We start from the raw sequence: 26,740 nt of genomic DNA, 5'->3' as shown, positions 1-26,740 counted from the left end.
AAAAATCGCTTAAAAACTCGTTTTTAGAACAAGAATTTTGAAATTTTCCCCGGGGAGGGTCCCCCGGAACCCCTCTATTTATACGTACTCATCTTCGAATACTGACCGACCCCCTTTCAAAATCGGAGTTTTATCACCTCATTATCTCCATATACAATGTATTTATTAAATATGATTGAAAACTTTGCTGGGAAAGAGAGAGAGAGATGGAGAGAGAAGCTAATTTCTTATGGAGAAAAAATTGAGTGCCCCCCCCCCCAAATTATTTTTTGGTTATGGCATAATGTGTCTCAGTTCCCCCTACTTCCACTAAGTTCCTACGCCTCTGAGTTGTTCAATCAGTGGTGGGTCTACCGCCTTACAACTAAAAATATGGGAAAGAAATGACTGAAAATAAATGCTTACAAAATTACAATCCATATCTTCCAAATTAAGGCTTAATTGCAGGAATTAGCTAATAAATCTATTTCCTGAAATCACAGATAATTAAGAAAACCAACAAACAATACAAAATAAAAAGGATTCCAACTGGTATAAATTGCATGAAGAACGAAGAAAAACTAAACATTTAAAACTGATTTAAAAGAACAAAGATTTAACACAAAAATCATGCAATGGTTCTTTCAGACACAATTGGCAAACAATAGGGAAGTTGCAACCTATTAAATGTTCATATTTTGGCTATTGGATATTGTTAATTGACCCTCAAAACTAAAAAATTCACCATCGCCGAATTTTAGAACACCATGGTTGATTTTTAAAGAATTTTTTAAATTCCACGCGCAAAAGTGCGCGCTTCTGAAACGTCACGAGCCTACGTCACAGGGCGCGAACGGGCAGCCTTCCGCCGAAGATCCCCTGTTTTCGCTAGGGACATTTTGAGCGCGCCGATATTTTTATTTTTTAGAAATTCAATAATCCTTTTGAACACACTATGGAGGTCGGATTCGTTAAAGCACAATCTAAATAATCTTCCTGAAGTAATACCAATGATGATATTCGAATATTTACGAGAGGATGAGAGGTTTAATGTTCCAGAAACGCGAGGAGTTAAATGCGAGGAGATAAGCCTTTTACGTTTCGTCTTCGAAGTCGAAAGAAATTCTTCAGTTTCTCCCATCACATGGGAATCGGTTCGCAAGCCTTTCTCTCCTATCGGAAAGCGCATGACGTCACTTCCTATGCCATTTGACGTCACAAGGGCTTGAACTTTAAAAATTAATTTAAAAAAAACTACTTATCGTATCGCAAAAATTTTTTCACCTATGATGTTCATACATGTTACTCTATCACATAAAAATAAAATTGAAAAATCGAAAACTTCCCTATTTGTAAGAAGCAAACATTCATATGAAACTTTATACACTGTAATCTATATATATAATGGTGACGGTATTTCTTTGTACCCAATGGCCAAAAGACCCTATAGGACCTACAGCCCTGAAACTTGGCACAAAATTCGAGCGTACCCCGGGGTCTGCACCTCGAAGTCCGAATTCTAAATTTTGAATTAGTTTTTTTTCTAATTAATTAATTAAGCTAAAAATTCACATGTTTTGCCAAATTGGTAGTTGAAAAAATCCCCTCACCCCCTAACATTATGTTTCGTTGGAAAGGTTTTTTTTTCTCTGAACAAGAAGGTGTTTGTTTCATTTTTCTCAATTAATTAGAACAGGAGATATAAGCGATTCTAATTGAGCCAATTTTCAAGCCTTTCGAGAAATTGCTATAACACTAGGTCCATTTTCTAGACAATTTTTCAATTACTTTCTTTTCAAACATTTTGGAGGAAGTTGCCTTTGTTGCTTATGAACATTTTACTGTTAACACTTTATTTTAAATTCATTGTGCATATGTTAATTGATTTTCTTTTTAATTAGAAAGTCGCTTGGCTAATTTGGTGATGAATTTTGAAGTTTTTTACATTTGAAAGCTACTGCAAATGTAATTTTGATGCAATTTGTTTTTCTTTAATTCAACGGATTTTCTTTAACTTTTAGCACGGGCATCGCTGTGTGGGTATTGCTAGTACAAAATAAAAGCAAAGTCCAACTATTTAAAAAAAAATCACATTTATTGTTTTAAAAAATTGAAAAAACAGTGAGAGAATTGTATGACGTAGAAAACTTGGTTGGCTTTACAGTTTGCAATTTTATGCATCATCTCTCGGACATTTTTCAAACACATTTATGACTAAGGTCCTTATTCTTCTTTTTCATCTTCTTCATTATTTTCTTTCCATAAATAAATATTTGCTTCTGCAGCAGTCAGTAAAATTGGTTTTGTAGGATGAAACGAAATTGAATGTACAACTTTATGGCCTTGATGATTCAACTTCTCAGCAACAGTTCCCTATTATAGATAGAAATCAATAAGTAAATTATAAAGATAGAATTTGAAATTATTAAGTTTGAAATTTCCATCTGAAGGAAAACATGCATCCACAAAAATTCATTCTACAGAAACAATGCCTCTAATTTTATAAATTTACAAAGATAGGGTAAATTGACACATACTCTATTACCACACCTGTGTTCATTTTGGAAATTAAACTGTTAGTTAGTGAAGACTAAGTAACATAAAGAAGACATTCGTTCCACACTACAATTGTTCGAAACAATCCTGTTAGCGTCATCATTGTTCAAAGATGAAACTGAAGAAAGTTATTTTTCAAAGTTTAGTAATCTTGCATTTCCTCCTCCCACAGGTCTACAAATGCAAATCAATTGGTTTCAACTAGTTTTACATCATCATGCGGTAGGTTTCTAAAAACTTTTAGTCATCAGTTTCACCTTCCCTGCTGTTCTTGATGTGCTGTTTAGGTGTTTCCATTTATTGCATATATTACTCTGGGAGTAAAGGGAAACAACTAGGTTAAACAAACTAGGCTACTCATAGCTCTGTTAATGCAGACAGTAATAATATCCTAAATTGCTGACCACTTGGCAACAAAATAGGTGCCAATACTGCCAAGCTTTTGGTTGGCAAATCGTTTTTCAAACTTGGCAATATATCGGCAAGCTTTTGGTTTTCAAGTACTGTCGGCCCCACTTAAGGCTGCTCTTCAGTGAGGGAAAACTTTGAAGTTAGGGTGTAAATGACTTTCTTCCTTGAACGATGGGCGTGAACCTGAATCAAGTGATTGACACTTCAACAGCCAATGGAGTGGACGGTAATCGATGTAAGGCAGGAACACGTGACCTGTCACAGCTGTCATTGTTCTGGAGGGAAAGAAACCCCTAAATGACCCCCGTCGTGAAGAGCAATCAAGGAAATTAGCTGGCGGCCGAAACCCCACTTGAACAGTACCGATGCGAAGGTTGAACAGAACAGAAAATAAAGTCAGTACCAAAGGGTCTGCCGTAATTTTTGAAACAAAGTTTTTTTTTTTTTGGATATGCGTTCCCAGATTTTATATTCATGAAAAATTTATGAATGAAAAGAAAATTTATCATAAATTGAACAGGAAAAACGATTGTCTTATTTTTTTTTTTTTTAAACGATGTTTTCAATTGCCACGTCCGAATCTTATTTCGTTCATAAAGCTAATTAGTTTCTTGTCTGATGTTTAATTAAAGAATGCAATTTTTTGCGTTAGGATATGATTATATATATATATATATATATATATATATATATATATATATATATATATATATATAACAAGAGGTATAAGCTTAGTGTAAACCTGTGGTGTAGTCCCGGAAAAAAAGGGTGAGGGGTGAGGAGGGAAGATTACATATCGGTTATCGGATATTTACAGTCAAGAGGTGGAACGATGCTGATTTTATTTTTAATTATTGTGAGAACGGCAGAAATGTCGTAATCAGAAAACAATTTCATATTAGGATATGGTTACATTTCAAAGAGGGGGGGGGGGGATCCCGCTATTTTTAGTATATATGTATATATATATATGGTCGAAAAAGGAATACTTCTGCAATTCGATGGAGGATATGCAACGCTGAACTGACATTTTTGTTAATTAATCAATTACTGTTTTAGATATTTATTTATATTTTTCTGGTGATTCATCATGCGCAGGGCTGCATTTGTTTACTATCAGTAAACAAATCATCCCGCAAAAACATAGATAATCAGCATGGTGACTAGAGCAGCATACACAAGACTAAATGATTAATATACTTCTTAAAATTGAAATTCTTTTTCAAAAATAATAATAATAATAATAATAATAATAATAATAATAATATTTTACGCATTAGACGAAAAGTGCAACAGGCTATAATAATAAGTAGTTGGTAAGTCTTTTATTGAAGTGTATTTTCGAAGCAGCAGTTATATGATGTTTGAGAACATTTGAAAATACATTTCGTGGGTGGAATTACACGAGCAACAGGGAATTACTTGCAATAATGTACTTAAATTAAAAATACAAGCTGCAGTTTACTTGCAGTACACTTGGAACAATGTACTTCGACTTATTCAAATGCAAAATGTTAGGAGGAATAGAATAACTTTTTAAAACTTTTGATTTTTTTTTCTTCTCAGGTCTTTTTTTTTCCTAACGGTTTTCAATTTTTGGTTACATTAGTTATGCATTGCTTTCTGCGATTCAAAATAGTAATAATAACAATAAACATAATCAGAAATGCTTTCCTTTCTGCGGATACTATGGTGAGAAAAGCAACGGCTAAAAGCATAATTTTCAGAAAATTCATTCATGCTCGCATTTCGAAATTAAATGAAACCTCTTTATTACCAGACAATGTTGACAGCTTCGTGCAAACGAAGTCCTAAACTTGATAGCTGCACTCAATCAAGCTTTCATTGATGCAAACTATTGCAATCAATCAAACAATCGTAACAATTACGTGGAATATTCCCTATTTACGTCAATTGTTTGCTTGTAAGAATGTGAACAATGTCTTACATACGTAATTTATATTCAGAAAAAAATATCAGAATTGAAAATATAATTCCACATTTGCAAATCACACACATTAGTATACTATCCTTTAAATTTTAAAAATATTTCAATTTAATTTTTCTCTTTTTGTATAAAAGTATTCATGAAGCATAATTTATAAATTGTTGAGTGTACTAACATTTATTGCTCTAATTTTTCTAATTTTTCTTTTTTTTTCTTTTTGATCTCTTCTCGACTTCCCGGAGAAATTTTAAACTGTTAGCAAAATTAGGGTAACTCAAATAACTCCAGAACGTGGAAGAGAAATCTGTCAGGCCCAATAAAAACTTTTTGAATGATGTAAAAGGCAGAAACACATGTATCTATCTCTATTGATAAAGATGTTCTTAATAACCCCGAAACAAGTGTAATTTAATTTGCACGTTTTTACATTAAAATAGTGTAATTTCTATGTCAATAAATGTTAACATTTAAAATCAACAAAAGTTGAGAGATGTGCGCAAAGTTGCGTGAGACTAATACCAATCATTCGCCCTCGAATACCTTATTGCTTGACCAAGACCAAATATATTCTTTTTTTGAGCGACCACAGTTGGTTATTGTTTTCACTTGTCCGTAGTTGATGTTCTTTCGACTTTAATTTTCTATTCTTTTAATGCAAACTCGTCTGTTCCACGTGTCTTCGCGAGCATGTCCCTCCTCCTGGGCGGTGAAGTTCATGTCCCCGCCATCAATTTTACTTATTCCCGACCCTCTCGATTTTACACAATACTTTTCAGACAAAAACAGCATTCAGTCAACAACGTCCAGCATCCAGCCCCTGGAATTCATTTGAATGTAGACGTCTTGTATTCAAATCATGACTTTTACAAATATAATTCTGATAGGAACCATTTGTAGAAATAAGAAACCCAAAGAGTAGGGTTCTACCACAATTCGTGATTGTGAAAAACATAATTTAAATTCAAGACGTCAAAATTCAAATGAAAGCTATGGGCTGGATGCTAAATGTTTCTTTCTTTTCTGTTTAATATTAATTTTTTTTTTGAATTTTTTCCCCCCATTTATGAATAATATTAAATAATGATAATGTTTCAATGAAGCTTTAACACCATTTTAAATCGGGTGTTCCAAAATAGCTTCAATTTTTAAATGTGTAAATTGTAAATAAAATATGCACTTCAAAAAGCATGAGCTTTGTGCAAGAAATAGATAAAAGTCAAAAACAACGTCTTAAAAGCACAAGTAAAAGATGTAAATTATAAGTGTAGAAAATGCATTGCTTGATTGAAAACTTGTGGCTATGTATTTGTTTTTTTATCCAGGATATTAAAAAACTTTGACCTTTGACACTTTGAATTAAAATTCAACTAGAAATTTGGTTTTTCGTACTAATATTCAAGCCGTATATATCGTATTTATGGTTCAGTTCCCTTCTTGTTGTTTACCTTTTTATAGCGAAATTGAGGCTATATACGAAATTGTTATTCGGTTCCTTAGACTTCACTATGAACAGACGCGACTGCACAGTGCATACACACAAATATATATTGATAAAGATCGGCTAAAATTGAAAAACCTTAGGTTTCGGGGAAATGTTTTAGACGTCAGACAAATTATTTGTCTGAGCTTATGAAAATTTCAGTGTAACACGACTACCGAAAGATTCTTAGAACATGGTGTATTCATCCAGTTAAAAACAAAATGGTCAGTGTTCTCCCCCTTCCCCCATCAGTTCTCTAATTATCTGTAAATTTAAACCAGTGGTTCCCAATCTTTTGCACGTTGCGACCCTTTTTTGACTAAGTAAAGGACCTGTGATCACGTAGCCTACATGTCAGTAAAGTATCGCAAGGTGTGGACCTAACCTGGCAACATTGTGAAAGCTACGTTAGATCCTACATTACAAAACTGCTATGTTAGATTCGATCCACCCCCAACTATACTGTGGTAGGAATAATGTTTCGACCGAAGAAGAAACGCTACACGACCCCATTTGGGGTCACGACCCTGGGAACCCAACCCTGCTTTAAAACAATTTTTTTATACTCATTCATGCTTTAAAGAAATGCAGGTATGTATCATTTTTCTCCTTAGAAAGTCTTCAAAAGAAAAATTCAGTGAAATCCTGTTACAACGTATATCAGTATAACGAAGTACCCGTTTCAACCAAATAAGTTTTCAGTCCCGATTTTGAAGTTCATTGTTACTGGATTTCACTGTATTATGAATTACATGATCAATGTGTACATACCTTGTAAAGAATTTTTTACGAGTTTGGCTCGAGAAATTATTTTCAAAAATGTTTGTTGAGCTGTGGAAAGCATTTTATGCGTTTACATTTGTAGTAACATAGTATAATATAGACAAAAATAGAATCCAAATATCTAGTAAGTATCTAGAATACGGTTTTGGACTCGGGGTTTTTTTTTTTTTTTTTTTTTTTTTTTTTTTTTTTTTTTTTTTTTAAGAAATGGTCGCTTTATTTCGAACAAAGTCTCAAAAGAGTGCTGGAAATATTTTGCCAGATTTTTTATGGAGCAAAATATCAAACAGTACCTACCACCTCTTTCAACGAAATTCATTTTTTCTCGAATTTTAAACAATCAAAGAATGGATATTTCAAAAAAGGAAAAAGTACACGACACAGATAGAGGCTTGAAAAATACTCGGAAAAAAATTTACATGAAAACTTCAAAGGAATTTGTAAAATCTTCATCCAACTTTCCCCGCAGGTTAACATTGGATCCGTAGGCTTTCAGACTCTCAGTGAAAAGCATCCTTAAATTTGCTTATAAAGTAGCATTAATATACATATTTATCTTTCTTTGGATGCACCAGCTCCATTGTTTATGCCTTCTTGATGTTGTGAAAAGTAATGGGGGTAGTGCATCCCCAGAAATAGAAATATTCATTAATGCTATATTATAAGCCTACTTAAGATAATTTTAATCTTAATTATATCCGTGAATGAATTTGAATAACACGAAAAGGTTCTTCACTGAAGGTCTGCGATGCAACTTTACGCAAAATGCGATACTTCCTTTTTTTTAAATTTACAACGTGAAATTTTTTTTTTTCGGATATAGGGTTTATAGGTGTGAGTCCTATACTCTGGTTTCATGCCAAAAAATAAGGGAAAAAATTGTAAAACAAACCCCTAGAAAAAAGGATGGATTTTGATGATTTTAAAAATATAATAAGTGGTAATACCCCCCATGAGTTAACCAATTTCCTTCATATGTTCTTGCGTACAAACGTAGCACCTCTCTAGCCCCTCAGAAAAGTATTAATGTATAATATAACGATAACTTCCCCTCCAAATAAAAATAATGGCTATGAAACTCAAAAACTGAAAAAAATTGCGGGCGACATTTCCAAAAAAGCGGGACGTGTGAATGGGAAAAGGTGGTCATATTTGGATTCAGGAGGTCATTTAGCACAAGAATTCACAAGAATTATCTCAGAAGCACTCTTTAAAAACTATATCCTTTCTAAACACAAATCAAATCGTGAAGATGTTTCCAAGCATGTGGATTCACTTTCAAAAGCACTCATTCATTCCTTCATTGAAAAATGCCTCCGGAAAAGAGGGGAGTAGTAAATGGAAACGGTCGTTTGCGCTAATGATCGTAAATCTTATACACCTCACCCGGTTTTTCCCCTCAAGGAAGGAGGGACCAGTGAAGGGCGTGGCTTAGTAGAGAAATTGAGCTTTTTCGAAAATATTTCAGATGGTTGGAACTCCGATATTTTTTTAGAAATGGTCGCATCATTTCAAACTTAGTCTCAAAAGAGAGCTGGAAATATTTTGCGTGTTGGGGCGTTCTTAAAATTTCGATAGCACGATTTGCAGCTTTTTTACAGAGCGAAAGGTCCAACAGTACCTCGTTTTCGAAGAAATTCATTTTTTCTCGAATTTTAAAAAATCGAAGAATGGACGTATCAAAAAAGTAAAAACTAATATACACAGACATAGGCTTGAAAAATACTCAGAAAAAAAATTGACCCGAAAACTTCAAAGGAATATTGTAAAATAACCTTTAACTTTCCCCGTAGGTTAGCATTGGATCCGAAGCTTTCAGACTCTCAGTGAAGAGCACCCTTAATCAAATACCGTCGGTTCTAAGAAATATTATTCAATTAGGCGGGGTATTTGATTAAGCAGGGAAATATTCTTTACCTTACCAAATTGACAATATTTGCCTTAAAACCTAATAATAAGGAATCAATAACTATCTAATGGAAGTGATCAATGTTATTGGTAAAAATACATTGAAACAAGCTAAGTGAACGACAAAATAATATAATAATTCTGCATATATTATAAGTGCGAAAGGAAAATTATAAAAACGCAACTTACAACCTCATCTGTTGTGTGCAAAAATATAATTTAATATTTTTTATGTCAATTACTGTTCATACTTAATAATTTTTTTATTTATTTAATGAACTTCTTAGCAAAATATTGTGAAATCTGATAAATATTATTTGATTATCCAGGGAAATTATTTGATTAAGCGGGGATCTTTAGCATTATCTCAATGAGGAAATATTTGGTTAACAGGTTTTATTCGTATAAGGGGGGTATTCATTTATCCGTTACCCGATTAAGTGGGGCTGACAGTACTTTTTACTAAATGTGTTGCCAACTAGGCGTTATGTTGAAAAGTTGAAAAGAAGTTGGGGGGCAAAAAAATAAGATGCAGAATCCAATGTCAGTTTGGCAATGTTGGTGATATTTATAGAAATTCCAGCAGAATCTTACTACTATTATATATGCCAAAGTTTGTCTGTATGGATGTATGGATGTTTGTTACTCTTTCACGCAAAAACTACTGAACGGATTTTGATGAAACTATACAATAATATAGCTTATGCATCAGAATAGCACATACGGTAGTTTTTGTCCCATTATGGGTGGCAAAACCCCCTTTGAGGGCAATAAAACACAATTTTTGTATAAATTCTCTAATACAGGGATGAAAAAATAATTGCACATATTTACATTATATGTTCATCGAAAGCTCTGATTTTTCTGCTGAAGATGGCACCTGTTTGAAATTTCTAAGTAGAATAAAAAACGAGTTATGAGCTTTTTAGTTCCATGTTCGAAGGCTTTCCTCAACTCGGTATAGTATTTAGAATATCATCTCAACTCAATGTCGATAGCGACGTTGTATTGTTGACTATCTTTGCTTTTCGTGTCTGTTCAAGGCTTTTCTCAAGTCAAATCTTGAAGTAAGATTTTTGCACAAGATTGGCAAATAATACATGGATTTGGCTGATTATTTTCCATTTTAAGGCAACTTTGAGGCAATAAATGCGTTTTTTTTTTAATTATTTGTGTTGACTGGGCATTTAATCGATCAGCAGGAATCTAGCTAAACTTTTTTTGTGGAATCATTTCAATAGCTAAGGTATTTGGCAATTTTTTCAATTGTTGCTGTTTGTGAAGCTAAAGAGTACGCAATACTGTTTCTCTGTTTTCACCATGTAACCAAATATCACCATTTCTTTGATATTTTTTTCTTTAAATTTGTTAACACGTAAAATTATTCGCCAACTAAATCAAGCAAATCCGTAAACAGCATAAAAACTTTCATTTATTTGTCTTTGAATACAATTTCAAACAATTGCCAAATTTTTACTACTTATTGGAAACATTTCGGGTAGCAACATTTTATAATCACAAGAAGTATCTCAGTATTTGGCGACACTATCTCTTCGATGAAAATTAGTAACACAGTTTTACAAAGTAAGGAGGGGGAGCCTCATTTAAGTTATCCCAATACGATTAATGCAAATTTAATAACATTTTAAAACGCAGTAAGGGGATTATGGGTGACTACGTTTTTAAAAAGTTTGTACTTCAATAGCAATATAGAGAAGGTTTTAGACTATGTTTGAAAAAAAAAGATAAATCTTTTTAAACAAGTGAAATGTAATTTCATATTTTGGAAATTTCTCAAATTTGTATATGCTTAAGTATCAATTTTTCGTTTCTAAAAGAGTACTATTTTGTTATTCATACTTATTGCCATTTTACTTTTATGGGTTAAGAAGAAGCTCTATTTTTAATCACGTCAAAGCAGTGCGTTATGAGTTGTTTCAGTTACAGCAGAAAACGGATAAAAATAGCGATTGTTTCTCATAATTATTACAGACCCAGGCAACGCCGGCATTTTTGCTACGTACAATTATCTGATAACTAAATAAAGTTATGAAATAGAGTCCACCCCCAAAAACTTTTTTGATGGGAAGAGTTATGATAACGTGTTCGGGATGAGTGTTCAAAAATTTTGGCACTAGATCCATTGCAAAAGTTGCATTAAAATGTTAAAACTCCGCCAAATTAATTTTGGTAAAAAGATCATTAAGTACTATGAGGAATTGAAGTTAAAATTAATCCGCAAAATTAGTGAAACAACACCCTTAAATAACATTAAAACTACTATTAAAATGTAAATTAATCCACTAAATTCTTTTTTTATCTCCAGTTTTACCAGGCAACTATGTTAGTGAATTGGCGAATTATTTAAAATTTTTATGAAACTTTTCATTTTCTTTTTTCTTTTTTGTGTGTGTATTCTTAAGGGTTAATGATGCTAATTAGGATTTTGAGGAATTAAAGCCTCTATTTTAATGGCGACAATAGAGAAAATCGTTCTTTCTTTCTTTCTTTTTTTTCTTTTATTTTGTTTTTCTATTTTTTTTATCCTATCGGACCTGTACTGATGAATATTTTTTAAAATAATCATGACTGAGATCATCAAAGGGAAATGTTATTTGAAAACGCTGACAGAGACCATTCTAATAGAGACTTTTGGGAATTTTTCTCTTTGGGAAATGAGAAGTTTTTTGTACTATTGTCCTAATTTAAATGGGAACTTAAGAAAAAAAAAACTGTTGTCTTTACTCTAATTTTAATGGTATTTTCACTCTGAACTTTTTGGTATTGTAATCAGAACCGTTTACGTTATTTAGAAACAGTTGATTTCCTTCTAATGGGGATTTTAAAGGTTTGATGTTCTCTAAAGGGACATTATTAGAATCAGGATTTGTAGTGATTGTTGATCCTATTTTGGGACGATATCTCCGGTAAGAAGCTATACATTATACAACAATTTGGATAGCCAGTGTAGTGCTGGATATTATTTGACGGAGATCAGGATTGTAAGGAAACTGTTTCACTTTATTTAAGAATAGTTGACCTCATTCAAATTGGATTTTTTGAGAATTACTCAAACTAACTTCTTTAGAACTCCTGAACGTTTTTGTAATTTATTTTGTGTGATTTTTTGGGTGTCTTCCCAGTTTCGTCGACATTTCATTTACCCCCCATTCCCCCCGATTTTCAGTTTTAATCATACCTTTTGATAAATTAAAAAAGGCAGGCAATTTGAAATGTCAGCAAAACTGGAGACAAACCATTTTTTAGTAACTATTTGACCTCTGCCTGTGTTGACCGTTAACTTGAATCGATTGAAAAAAACTACATCAACGAGCGAAGAAACGGGTAAAAGCTAGTCAACCATAAAATTGTAAGGGGCCAGTTGCCATAACTTTGGAAATTATTGTGAGTTATTGGCCACACCAAAATTTTAGTATATAAGAAAAGATATTATTTTACTGTGCGTCATTAGCCACTTATTTTGTATCCCATATGCATAGTTTATAAGCTTTTAATAACTGTACTACATTACGCTCATTTCAAAATATCATTTGACAAAAATATGCAATTTAAATGGTTTCTGAAGAAAATAACTTGTTTTTTTTTCCTCGGCCAAAAAAACATAAATCACAAAAGAACAAAAACATCCAGTGCAAATTCATTGAAATGTTTTTAACACGGATGAAACATGCAGCCCTGACATATTTTTTACTTAGCTTTTGATCAGAGGGTTGAGTTTTTTAGCACCAAATTTGAAATTGCCAGTAACTCAATGGGGGCCAATAACTATATATAACAATTTGAACTCAAATGTTTAGATAAATCAGATCTTAGCGGCCATTGAGGATATCATTCATATGACTTGCAAAAAGAAAAAAAAGTTTTTATTTAATTTAATCTTTTTAAGGAATATTTATCATCTGAGATAAAAAAAATAATTACTTTCATAGGTTGTTTATTGTCTCTTACCAAAACTAATCTTTAAAGGTTTTAGTCATCCACCTATTAAAAACATCCCACTGCATGAAGCTTTCTTTAACCCGCGACGGTGGTAACATTTCGCTGTTTGTCATAACTTAGGAGCCGCCATGGACGTCTGCCATTTTTATTTTCTAATTGTTACAAAACACTTGACTACTCTACTTCTCAAAAAATCAGCTGTTCTGAAATATCGTTAATTGTCATCTTTTTTTTTTTTTTTTTTGCACCTTTTGCAACCTGGTCACTATGGTGGTTAAAAAATACATGCAAAATAAAAAATGTTCCTGTTTGATAACACGGGCCAGCGCTCAATATTTTTAGACTTGTGGATAGTAAAATACTGGAAGAATTTTAGCTTCCTATTTCAACTGAAAAAGGTACCCCTCCCCCAAACTTCATATGTATGGGGATGAGGGTTAAAAAATACATTAAACTGAAAAAACAATGCTACAGATTATAATATACACTAGTAATATGCACATATTGCAATAAAATAATCATTTACAAAAAAAAAAAAGAAAAAGAAAAAAAACTGGGGAAATCAAATGTTTCTAAACTTGTGGCATTTTCTGAACTTTGGCTAATGTAAGGGTCATTGAGCAGCACCCTCTAAAAATTTGAGTAAGAAGCAATAACTTTTACAGCATAACACTATTAGCAAATCTAAAAAAATAGGGGGTGGCCTGAACACAAGCTTGGAAAAAAAATGAACCATCCTACCGGTCACCCTATAGAAACCGCTGGTCAAATTAATTATTCTCCATTTCATATAAACAGCAGGTATAGGCCAAGGTAATGTCTGAAGAAAATATTAAGCACACAAAAATGTGGTAAGTTTGCCAGCTGCAAGCTCTTAAATAATGTATATTTACGTCTCTAAGAAACCAGAATTTTCATCATCTTTCACAATAAAAAAAAAAATATTGCAGAACAAAGACGATAAAGTATAAAGTATAGAACAATAAGAAAGAATTAAAATAAAAAGTACACTGAAAACATAAAGAAAGAAACAAATAATAAGTTATCATAATTTACCTCTATTAAGTCCCAGAAGTAAACCTTTCCATCTTCAGATCCAGATACCACGTGAGTGTCAGTATCATTAAGACAGCTCTCAATCCTGTAGCTCTCATTTTTATGACCTTCGTACCTAAAATTTGTGGATTCCAAAGTTCAAGTTTAATCTTCCTTTTAACTATTGAATAACAATGTTACTGAATGTATAACAGAAGTTAGATGTAAATATACAAGTAAACCAAATGACATTTTAACTTTTAAAAGTTAAGATTAAGGTCCCTTTAAAAAATAATTTAGATAACATTTTTTAGATAACTTAGGAACAAACTAAAAACCTGTTGAGAACCCTGAAATTGATTTAAAAAAAAAAAAAAAGAATTCAGGAATATCAGGAGAGAAAGCTAAAAATCAGGACAACATTTTTTTTAATCAGGAATATCAGAATAACTAAGACATCTGAGAACTTTCATATAGGATTTGTGGTAGCATTATAGCAACCATTTTTTGAAGGATGCATACCGGAAAGCCTTACTGAAATATTGTTTCAAAAAATGTATACTTCAAAGTGAGTTTAAAAACAACAACTACAAAATTAATTAACATGGATAAAACATAGCACACAAAAGTTACTTTATAAATTTTGCAACAAGCTTTTATACATCATAGTTAAATGCCAGTGTGAGTGGGACAATCATATCTTTTTTTTTTTTCAGACAAAGCTATTTTAATTTATAAGTAATCTGTTTAAATATGCACAACAAAACTTAAAATTACCTTTTAAATTACCTACATTGATTGTTAGAATATTGTCATTACTTTATAAAAAATACTTTTTTTTTTTTTTTAATTTTGAAAACATACAGAAGCAGTTATCAAGACCATGGCTCTGGTACAAGGTTGACTATAAGGTTAACAATGACTCTTAGTCATTGTTTGCATAATTATGAAGCACTATGAACTGGCATTTCTCAACCTTTTCGGAACCATGGACATGAAAAACTTTTCGAAAAAAATTGCAGAATGGTGAGAATCTGAGAATTTTTTTCTTTTTTGGAAAAAAAAAGCCTTCCATTCATTTAATATTAAAGAAAAAAAATAATCTGTAAGGTATTTGCCTTTTTTGCGAAAAAAAAAAAAGAACCTTTGACGATATAAAATTACAAGTTTGTGAAAAAAAGTTTTCTGACAGGTGAGAGGTTTTTTTTTTTCTTTTTCCTTTTTCAAAAATAAATGAATAAAGAAATAAATAAAACTATATGCAGTATTAAAGCACAGTCACAAAAAATACCAAAGTGTAAAGATAAGTAATTATTGTAGAAATTGAAAATAAAATTTTTGAAAAATTATATAAAATTATAAATACAAATCAAATTCATGTAAAAATGTCGCATTGGATATTATTACTATGTTTTTTTTTTCTTTCTTTGAGCAGAAATTTTTTTTACATGGACAAAAGCAAAAATCTCTTAGGATTGGTCAAACTTTTTTTGTGGACTGGCTCATGGAACCATTGGTAGAGGATCACTGCTATATGCTATAGACCAGCGTTTCTTAAATTGCGTTCCCCGGAACCCCAGGGTTCCATAGAAAGCACTCAAGGGTTCCACGAAACTTGCTTCTTTTTTTTCGAAACATTCTAATCAGTCACTTAAAAAATAAGGTTTGAGTGAAGTGCTTAATGAATATTCTCGGAATGGAAGACTTAGAAAATATTAATAGTGGATTGAAAGGCCATTTATTGTCAATGTGTGCCTTCAATTATGTCAGCTATTAAATACGACTCTTTTATGAAAATGTCACTTGATTCTTCCTTATTTCAGAAATTTAAAATGATGCCATTCAGTGAAATACTGTGAAAATTTAAAAATATAAATATTCTTCACTGTCACGAAATTCCTTGTTCGCACTTTTACTATTTGCAACTATATTTGTGTTCTCAACTTATCTGTCGACAAAATCTAAATATCTCAATAGCCTAAGTGCTTAACCTGATCTGAGAATGCAACTTTCATCATAAAGCCTGATATTAAGGATGTCATAGTAAAAATGGGTGCCATTCATTATAAAATTTTAAAATGCGTTTAAAACAAGTCGTAGATGTCTAGAGAAATTTGTGTTAGTTTGGAAATTACTTTTTTTAGTCAAAGAATATTTTTTTAAACAATAAAAGTACTTTTGTTAAAAATAAACCATTCCTAGATTGTTGCCTGCAAATTATACAATTGAGGGAAAATCAGGGGTTCCACGAAAAAGGTCGACAATCCAAAGGATTCCACAAATCCAACAATTTAAGAAATGCTGCTATAGACAATTTAATCAACTTTAACTTTTCTTAAAAATATCAAAAGTAAAGACAAATCAAAATATCAAAGTTCATTCTTACTCTGAAAGAATTTCACCACTACTTTTGTCCATCAGCCTCAAAGTATTGTCCAAACAACTTACTAATATGCACTGCCCATCTTTTGTAAATGTCACACAGTTGAGGGAGCCTAAGAAAAAAATATATACTCAAGACAATATTTATGATTCAAAATAAAACAAAAGTAACTTAAAATATTATATGTGCTATAACAAACATTCATATTTATTTATTGATAAATATCTTCAATGCATAAGAATAATATTATTTAACAGATGGCCGTAATCATTTACACCAATCTTTGCATTTAATTTTTCTATTTATTGTATACTAGCAAAAATACCCGGCGTTGCCTAGGTCAGTAATAATTGTGAGAAACAATCGCTACTTTCATTCCTTTTCTGTGTTAACTGAAAGAAGTTGAAACACACCACTTTGACGTGATTAAAAATCGAGCTTTTTCCTTACCCATAAAAGTAAAATAGCAATAAGTATAAAGAATGAAATAGTATTCAGTTAGAAACGAAAGCACAACACTTAAGAATATAAAAATTTGAAGAAATTCTGAAATATGAACTAACGAAAACAAAGATCACTAAAAAACCGTGTGATTAATCTAATTAAATAGTACACACACAAAAAAAGAAAAAAAAAAGCTCTCTATATGTTTCCCTAAGTGTGCAAAAAGTAGAGTTTCCAAATGTTTAAATGACTTTAAACTCATGTTTGCTCCACAGAAGCCTTGATTCAAAACTTTCAATATGATTACTATTAATATTGATGTTGTAAGGTTCAAGGCAACAAATTTTTGCAACAATGGGTTCTATATTTAATCATTTAATGGGGAAATTACGTGAAATTTACTGTTTTTCCTCATAACTTTTTGAATCTAAGTTTTTTAGAAATAAATTATAGCCTATGTTACTTCCTGATAATGTAGCTATCTGTGGTGAAAAAATGGTTAAAATCTGTCCAGTAGTTTTGAAGTTTATCCCGGACATCCTTACATACAGAAGTAGCCATTTATATATGTAGATATGTTTCCCTAGAAATGTCACAAATTAGTTAAAGCCAAATAATAGCATTTCGTACAAGCTCATCATTTCAACTTTTTCCAGGGGGGGGGGGGGGCAATGGGTCCCAATGCATATTACACCAGAAAACAACAAAAACTATGACTCAAATATATGTAAATACATTAATTTCTCAAAGCCAGGGAGGGAGGCCATTGCCCCCTGCTGACCTAATAATTTCAGTCCCAGTTCTGCAACAATGGGAAAACAGCCTGACAAATTCCATTTGTAAACAATATTCCATTTTAAAATTTGAGCTAATTTATGACTTTTTGTCCATTAGCAATCAATGCAGAACGATTTTAAGAACTTTTAAATCGATCAAACACAAAATTCATTGAAATTACATTTATGTTTTTATTTCTTTGGACTTTTACTCATACTAAATAATCAAGATAAGAGTTTAGAGAAATGTTCTTTGTTGCATTGAACCTAAGCATAAAGGAACAGTTGTCCTCAAATTAGTAATTTATTTGAACTGCATCACAGTTCTGTTAATTACAAGATTTGGTGCAAATAAATACTTGAAATACAGTCAAACCTTGATATCTCGAACCTCCTTATCTCGAAACCCTTGATGTCTCAAAACAAAAATTTTCCCCAGCAGTTTCTATAAAAACCCCTACGTATTTTCTATAGTTATCTCGAAATTTATTTTTCGAAACCCTTGATATGTCGAAATTTTTGCACAGAAGAAAGTTTCAATTGTCGTTTTTTTTTTTGGCAATTTTTGTAGCAAAACCAGTTCCAGAGACTATTGCTTAACGTGTTTCATCCCTTTTCTTCGAAATTTTGTTAATAGGAGCAAGATAATAGGAGAGTGTTGGCATGAAGGGGGTGCAGTGTTTTCCCCAGAGTTTAGAATCTTTGTGCATTTCTCTCGAACATGTTGTCCACTTTGAGGAAAGGGGTTCGATTTTTTTTCCGTCAGTTTTCAAGCGAAAACGGAAAATGCGTTCCTCATTTTTATCATTCAGCTTTTTTAACTTCTACAAAATGGCTGCTGAGAACTTTTTGAATGTGAGAGTATTAGTTAAAGATAAAATTAGAATTTTTAAATTTTTAGGTGAAAAAACCAAGTTGAAATTGTTGTTCATTTCAAATTTGAAGTGGTCCCATAGTATATATAAATGCATATAGCGTACGTGTGTGTAAATGTGAGAGTTACTAATGTAATTTTTTTAAAACCTTGAAAACTCAAAAACTCGATATCTCAAAATTTTTCCCTGTCCCGAGAGATTTGAGACATCGAGGTTGTACTGTATAAAGCAAACATTTAAAATTTTAAGCAAGCAAATGTTATAGTTTGCTATTGAGTAAAATATTAACTGTAGTAAACAGCATAGTTATACAAATTTATTGAATCTTTAAATTTACTCAACAAAACCATTTTAAGTTGGGGAGCATTTTGATACTTATATATTTGCATCATCACCAAATTTCTGACAGTAATCATTTTATTCTGGCAAAATCCGCAAGGCGAAAAAAAAATTTAGTGCCCAGATATATTGTTATGATGAGCCTATTGCTGAACCCGCACCTGTACTATATAGTTACTGCAGAGAGTGGTGCACCTGTACTAGATAGTTACTGCAGAGAGTGGTATTTAACTAGGGGATTCCTGGACTGCACCATTCAAAATTTTAGGGGGAGTTGGGGAAAATTTTCTTCTTTTGGCAAGGACTTTTTTTGGGGAGGGGGGGGGAGGTTTTTGCAATATTTAAGGGGGTGCTCCCTTGCCCAAAGGGGGGTGGGCACCCCTAGTTAGTGTAAAGTGGACGAGAATTGCAAGTTTGAATCGAGAAGCAGGACATGAGGGGTTTGCAAGAAAGGGGTAGTAGACCCCTAGTAGCAATACTGATAAAAAAGTTCATCATCATAAATTGATTAAACTAAGTTCTTTTGGAAATTTGTCACATTTTCACATTTGTTGCTAAATCTTTTGTTGTTTTGCATTCAAAGTTTTAACTAATGTCATATTTAAAATAAATGCATATTTTTGGCAATTTGAATTTGTTTTAATTTAAAAACAACAATGAAAAAGAACAAAAGATATTTATAAAACACTAATTTTCAAGTTACAAATGTTAAGCTGAAGTGTCAAAAAAGGTAAAAACTTAAGAATAAATAAAAATACTTACAGCCCAAATCATCAGTGTGAAGTTTCCCAGTGCGTAAGTCATAGCATCGAATACAGTGGTCTAAAGACGCAGTAAGAATTTCATGATCAGAAACTGAAATAGATGTTACTGAATCTTTTGCATCTCTCATAATCTGCAAAAGTAAACTTTGGTTATTTTAATGACTTGAATATTCAATTAAGTTACAGCAATAACTTCACTCACAAATATGAAGTGCTTAAAATTTTGTTTTAATTTTAACTAGTATGTTGTGGCCATCACGAAACTTTCTTCTATATTTTTCTTTTTTTTTTTCTGATCCCTCCCCATGCTTGACGAGGAAGCAATATTCCCAACAAAAACAAAATTACACATGCAAAAACTTGACGACCATCCCAATGTCTGAATTATTGCAAAAGCAAAGCAAAGAGCGAAAATTGAAAGTTATTTTAAAAGCCTTGCTTGAATTAATTACAAATATTTTATTTGTTAACAAACATAAGATGGCAACAGTTAAAAATTTTAAATCATTGAGATAATATTTCCGATCATTTCCATACAATTACTAGTATGTTGTGGCCATCACGAAACTTTCTTCTATATTTTTCCTTTTTCTGATCCCTCCCCATGCTTGACGAGGAAGCAATATTCCTAACAGAAACAAAATTACACATGCAAAAACTTGACGACCATCCCAATGTCTGAATTATTGTAAAAACAAAACAAAGAGCGAAAATTGAAAGTTACTTTAAAAGCCTTACTTGAATTAATTACAAATATTTTATTTATTAACAAACATAAGATGGCAACAGTTAAAAATTTTAAATCATTGAGATAATATTTCCGATCATTTCCATACAATTAAAATCACGAGAAATACGCAGACGACAATCTATTACGATTTATCTTTCTTATTGTTGCATTAATAAAACTATTTTTATTCGCAAAAAAAAAAAAATCAACACCTCTTGGAGCGATTGGAGTCAAAATTGAACCAAAGCCTGTTTACGTATGGATTCACATATATTCCAAATTTCAACCAGAACGTAGCATTACTTCTTGAGATAGGGCACTCACAATGGAAAAAAAGAACGGGCGATTGCGCTACCCCCTTTTTAGCTGTTGACACCAAAATAAAATCAGCTCTTATACCCACTAAGGGCTACTTGTCAAAAATTTTTTGTTTGATTCCGTTCGTTATTTCTTGAGATACAGCAGTCACAATTGACGACAAAAAACGTTCTATAGCTCAACCCCCCTTTGAGTTATTCACACCAAAATTGAATCAGCACCTGCTCCTGTTAATGGCAACATATGGACCAAATTTTGTTTGATTCCGCCAGTTACTTCCTGAGGAATAGCAAGCACGCGTAACTCAAAAAACGTCCCATTGCTCCACCCCCCTTGGAGGAATTCGCGCCAAAAACTAATGGGCACAAGTTCACATAGGGGCACATATGTGTACCAAATTTCGTTCGATTTCATGCGGTAGTTTTTGCTGTAGAGCGGCCACAAAAAACTGGTCACACACAGACGTGACACACATACATACACACACACATACATACATACACACACACACACAGACAGACAGACATTTTCCAAAAATAGTCGAAATGAACTCAGCACACCTCAAAACGTTCGAATCCGTCAAAATTCGAAATTCGAAAATTTGCACGAATTTAATACTTTCTTCTATACATTAGATATAGAAGAAAGTAAAAAAGGAAGAATGAATGGAGGAAAACTGCATATAAATGTGCCCCAAAGCAGAACACTTTAGGATGTTCTGAAACATATATTTGACTAAAATTGCTCAGCAAGATAAATTTATACATTATAAATTTACCTTTGGATCATTATAAAATATAAATTGATGAAAAACATAATTGTATAAAGAGAAACAGGACCTTTTTGGGGGGAACTTTTAACGTGACTATGCCCCCATTCTTGGCATCTAAAAGTACCGTCTCTGTTCCTCCAAACATTGAAGAGTTCTGAGCGCTCTGACATCGTTACAAGTAAGGCTCCTATAGTGTCCCCCAGTTATAGAGGCTCTAATTTCAAGTGTTTCATTGCATTAGATGTTTCTGCTTAGAATAACAAGACATGGCCAAAACTGAAGGCTACACAAACATTATGAATGGAAAATATTTGCCTTACATAGCCAATCATTTATGGATTTGTCTTCCAGCATGGGTGCCTATATGCAAAATTTTAAGGGGGGGGGGCTCAGACATTTTCCTCGTGGTTTAGCACGATATTTTCCTTTTGGAAACCAATTTCAGTACATATTAGAGTTATTAAAATTTAATATTTTTTATAACTTATTCATTAATGGCTGGAGAAGAAATGTTTTTACATTTTTGCAGAGAAAAAAGTACTAAAAGCAAGACAGTTCTAATTTCTAAGGGGTGGAGAGCTTGAGCCCCCACTTGCCCCTCTATGTGGGTGCTCATGTTTTCCAGGGAGGTTATGGGGCATTAAGCAGGTGCAACTGTCAAAGTTGATTTTGCGCAAATATCTTCTAACTAAAAGTGTAACTTTTTGAAAAATTCTGCAGATTTCTTCAAATTTGAAGTAAATCAAAGTTTTAGCTAATGATGCATAAAACGACATTCTGAATGAATTTTCAGCCAAAAAAGGGATTTTGCAGAAATTTTAGATTTATTTCTAATTTGAAGAACTCTGTAGAAAGTATACAGAATTTCTGTAAAATTACATCTTTAGTTAGAAGACATTTGTAGGAAATCTGCAGAGCTTTTCTCCACTCATTTGAACTGAATTGTTCTGCAGTTCAGGCATCTTTTATGGGGTCCCTGCATATTGTTTCCTCCTATGTCCTTATATATATATTTCACCCTCATTTTAAAGATATCGTGCCTTCTTCAGGCTCGAACCTGGGCCAACAGGTGCCCCCCCCCCCTCGTGCATACCCCTGCTTAGGTAGCAAATTTAGTATTATTCTGCTTTGAGGAAAGTGCAGGCAATGTTATAAGTACTTTTCATTTGAATCTGAACTCCTTCAAAATTTATTGGCTGTAAAAAAATTAAAAAACTAATTTACTAATTTCATAAAAAATACCAAAAAAATCAATTTTAAATACAGTTTGCCATTTTGGAAGTAAATCCTTTAACTTTAATATGCACTCAAAAAAAAAAAAGATTAGCAGTCTCCAGTCGCCAACAGGGGACCATTTCATTGTGCATGCTCATATTTAATCCCTCAATATAATTCCGAATTTCTTGCTGCAAATTTTCCTCCTCCCAAAATTTTAAATTCAGGGTCCTCCTGCCAGTTAATCATAATAATAAATAGTAATCCACACATAATGAACGCTTGCTTTACCCTCAAATCAATGATTAAAGACTCCAGTCAGGGTTTTATTAACTTTCAAACAGCGGTTTGACTGCTTGTAAAGTCCCTTCTCACACAAGACAGAAGATCATTACACAATCAAATATACAAATGCAGTTTTCTCTATTTATTTGAAAAAAAAAGTAATGATAAAGAAATTGTGAAAGGAAATCTGTAGCCGGCCTGCGTACGGGAGACAACATAGCACCTACAGCTTTGAAATTTGTATAAAATTACTTTGAGCCCCGTGGGTTGACAACTGAGGTTTTTTTTTTTTAAATTTTGGATCAGTTTTTTTACAATTAATCTTTTAAGCTAAAATTTCACATAAATTGCCTATTAAAGGGAGGAAAGATCCCCCCCCCCTTCTAACCAGGGTTGTTTGGTTTAAAACACGTTGGTTTAAACCATGGTTTAAACCAATTGGTTTTTTTTAAATGGTTTTTTTTTAAAAAGCCAAAAAAAAAATCTATTTTACAGGTTTACATTGATTTCCCTACACATATTGAAAAATGTAAAATTCCATTTATACTAAGTTCCTAGCTAAGTTTGCATAATTAGTTAAGATTTACTAAGGATTGAATCTTTTATTGTAGATGCAATCCATTGTATTGCTCACTCCTGTTGCAGGGGTGTGACATTTTTGCCCATTTATTTGCACTTTCCTGGAATTTTAACTTTGACTTGTAAGGTAATCAACAGTCTAACTTAATTGTTTGCACCTAAAAATTAAGATTTGTTCTGCAGGTGAACACAAATAATATTTTTTGAATTAAATTTAAAAAAAAAGTGTATACTTCACGTATATAACGCTTTTGGCAAAAAATTTTCTTGAAATAGAATTTGCTACACATTTATTTGTTCTAAAGAGTTTGCATTTAATATTTTTTAAACTTCAATGCTGGATGCAACACGTATGCCAGTAAATAAGCTGTAATTTAAGCCATGTTACACCAATTTTTGTATTTTTGATTTGGTTCTTTGTTTTAGCGATAGTCGATATCTTTTCCAAGTTTTCCAAAATAAGAACGGAGTCGAATATAGAGCAGCAGTTTTTTTAAAAACTTTGTCAGTACAACAGCAATCGATTTTTTGACTGTTCAATCATGTACTGTTGTACATTTTGCTTTACTTTAATATTTGCAACATTGTGTATATAAAAATCAGTATTATGTAAGATCAGAAAGAAAAAATATGAAAATTGTTCTTTTGAAAAGATTATGCTTAAAAATATAACTTTTACCTTTATTCGATAATTATTCATATTATGTTGGTTTTATAAAGTTTTTTTCTTGGATCTTCATTATATTTTATCTTAACCCGCATCACAACCACTTCTTGAAGTATTTCGTATCATAAAGGGTCTATATATACATGCATACTAATATGTTAATCAAGTCAAACATTTCAATCAATATTTCCCCGCAGAAAGCTATTTTAATTATTTAATTTAGTTACAAGATTTTGTTCTTATCTCTTTAATTAATCAAGAAATTAGGTATAATGTGACTATTGAATAACTGTTAATTACATGAAACCTTAATTACCTTCCGAAAATTAATTGTTTTTCTCGCAAATAGTATGCTAAAAAAATCTGGTTTAAACCAAAAAAACCTGGTTTAAACCAAAAAAAAAAACGTTTTTTTTGTTTTTTTTTTGAAAAAAACCGTTTTTTTTACCAACCCTGCTTTTAACATTCTTTGTTGTTTGAAAGAGGTTTTTTTTCTGCATCAAATAAAGCTTATTCCAACCTTCTCAATTAGAACATATATAAGGATTTCTATTTTAACCGAAAATTCTAGGCTCAACTCAATTCAAGCAATTAGCTAAAGAGCAAAACATGCTACTAAAGACCATGAATTTGAAAGCTACATTTCAAACGTACGATATTGCCCTTTTGCAATATTTAGAAGTCCTTTAGCACCTATAGCTCTGCAATTTAGTAAAAGTTAGTTTAAAACCCATAAAAAGGATGCTTATTGTTCCAAACGGAACTTGTAATGCATTTTTAATCTGATTCTTTCTATTTTGACAGTTTAAATCTTTGCAAATAAAATTACAAAGCAATCTTGGGGGGTTGGTGAGCGGCAGTGAGCAGGGGGAACAGCCCCCTAGTCATGTTAAAAAACAGGTTTAGTACTTTTTTCTTCCACTTTTATGTAAAGGAAGTATTCAGCAAGCATTTTTGCAAAACTTCAAGCAATTTCTGCATGATTTCTTAGAACCTTCTATCATTTTTATGCAATATAAAAAACATACATACTTGTGCAGGCTCGCGTGATTTACTTCTGCAATCCCATGCACATACACTGTTGTCAATGGAGGCGGACAGTATAATAGTTGATTGTTCATTAAACTTCACAGCATTGACATAACCTTCAAAAATGCAAAACAAGTATTATCAAGTTTAAAAGTTTACTGCATAAAATTAAAGCATGAATCACTATTAAAAATGAATTGTAAAAAAAATCTTCTACAACATCAGAAAATAAATCTGAAAGATGCTGAACACAGGTGCAGAAACTTATTTGATAATAAAAAAATTAGATAATAATAATAATAACACTAGATAAATAAAAAGAGCACAAATGTTACTAAGTGAAACAAAAAGTAAAAAATTGAACTGTTCATTGCATGTTTTTTTTTTTTTTTTTTGATAAGATAAAAAATGAAAAGTAGAAAATCAGACCAATGTTACCCACCTCCCTCTATGCATTAAGACAAATATATTCTGGTGTATATTCTGGTTCTGAAAAATATAAGGCACTTAAACAAAGTATGAAATGCACAGATTTTCAAAAAAAATTAGCCAAAAAAAAAAAAAAAAGCTTGATGCTTATTTACTATCATAGCTAGGAAAATATTATTGTTGCATGCCAGAACTGCCAAGCATGTTAAGTTGGGCAAAGATGACCTCACAGATTAAAAATATTTTTTGTCACCAGAAAGCTATCATTAACATTTCTCTACACTAAATAGCAACAACCTGCACTAGACATTGAGTAAATACCTGATTATTGAATGAAAAACAATAAACCCCAAAAACTATTTACCAGCATGTCCTCGAAACTTTCGCACAATTTGACCTGTGCTCACATCCCAGTAAAATACTGACTTATCCATTCCACCTGATGCTATGTGTGCACTGTCACATGAAGCTTGAACATCAAGTACTTCATAGCCATGACCCATATATGTGTGAAGCAAAACTGATTTGTGTGGATTCCAGAGCTTCACAGATTTATCCGAACCTGCAGTTAGACAATAATTGCCATCAACTGAAAAAAAAAAGAAGTTCGTCAAAACTTTTGGTTTAATGCTATAGATAAAAAAAAATAAAAAAATTAAAATGAACATTTACCATTGAACCGAACGGCACGTACAGCTCCTTGCTTACAAGACAGTTGTTTATTTAGGACATTGGGTAGGCCCATTTCAGCAATCACTAGAGAAATTTGACAGTTGATCCGAAAGAATCCTAGTTTAGCATACCTTCGGAAAAACCCAAATAAGGGGTCATAAAACTTAGACTGACAGTAAAAAATATTTTTAAATATAGTTAATGCTTTCGCATAATAAGATGATCACAAAACGATATAGTACTCAAAAGAAATAGCGTTGGAATGGAGAAGAAACAGTTTGATACAAAGAAAAAGTTTGTGATGAATTCATGACAATCTTTTGACAACTTTAAGAATTACATATCTGGAAATACGGATCGGTTGTTTTCGTTCAAGAAGAGAGTCATGGTTTTCACTCGAGAC

At 32.1% G+C, this 26,740-nt stretch overlaps 1 protein-coding gene across 1 annotated transcript; it reads right to left on the bottom strand.

The window, feature by feature from the left end:
- Positions 1-2,089: 2,089 nt before the first annotated feature.
- Positions 2,090-26,740, bottom strand: LOC129225619 (WD repeat domain-containing protein 83-like). Its single transcript, XM_054860086.1, has 7 exons — positions 26,338-26,740; positions 26,030-26,254; positions 25,240-25,352; positions 19,640-19,772; positions 16,447-16,555; positions 14,082-14,196; positions 2,090-2,352 (listed from the first exon to the last, which is right to left on the bottom strand). The coding sequence occupies exons 1-7, from the start codon at positions 26,408-26,410 to the stop codon at positions 2,203-2,205; spliced, it is 918 nt and encodes a 305-aa protein (XP_054716061.1). The 5' UTR covers positions 26,411-26,740; the 3' UTR covers positions 2,090-2,202.

This window comes from Uloborus diversus, chromosome 7 (genome assembly GCF_026930045.1).
Source record: "Uloborus diversus isolate 005 chromosome 7, Udiv.v.3.1, whole genome shotgun sequence".
Lineage (NCBI taxonomy): Eukaryota > Metazoa > Arthropoda > Arachnida > Araneae > Uloboridae > Uloborus > Uloborus diversus.
The sequence above is the reverse complement of the archived record's forward strand: the minus strand, read 5'-3'. Positions and strand labels throughout refer to the sequence as shown.

What these genes read in the sequence shown, in the direction of transcription:
- LOC129225619 (XM_054860086.1), bottom strand. Translation starts at nt 26,410, where the DNA reads ATGGGCCTACCCAATGTCCTAAATAAACAACTGTCTTGTAAGCAAGGA. An exon ending in AAAGTTTCGAGGACATGCTG is followed by an intron (nt 25,353 to 26,029) that starts GTAAATAGTTTT and finishes GCATTTTTGAAG; the next exon opens with GTTATGTCAATGCTGTGAAG. An exon ending in ACTTCTGGGACTTAATAGAG is followed by an intron (nt 2,353 to 14,081) that starts GTAAATTATGAT and finishes TATCTATAATAG; the next exon opens with GGAACTGTTGCTGAGAAGTT.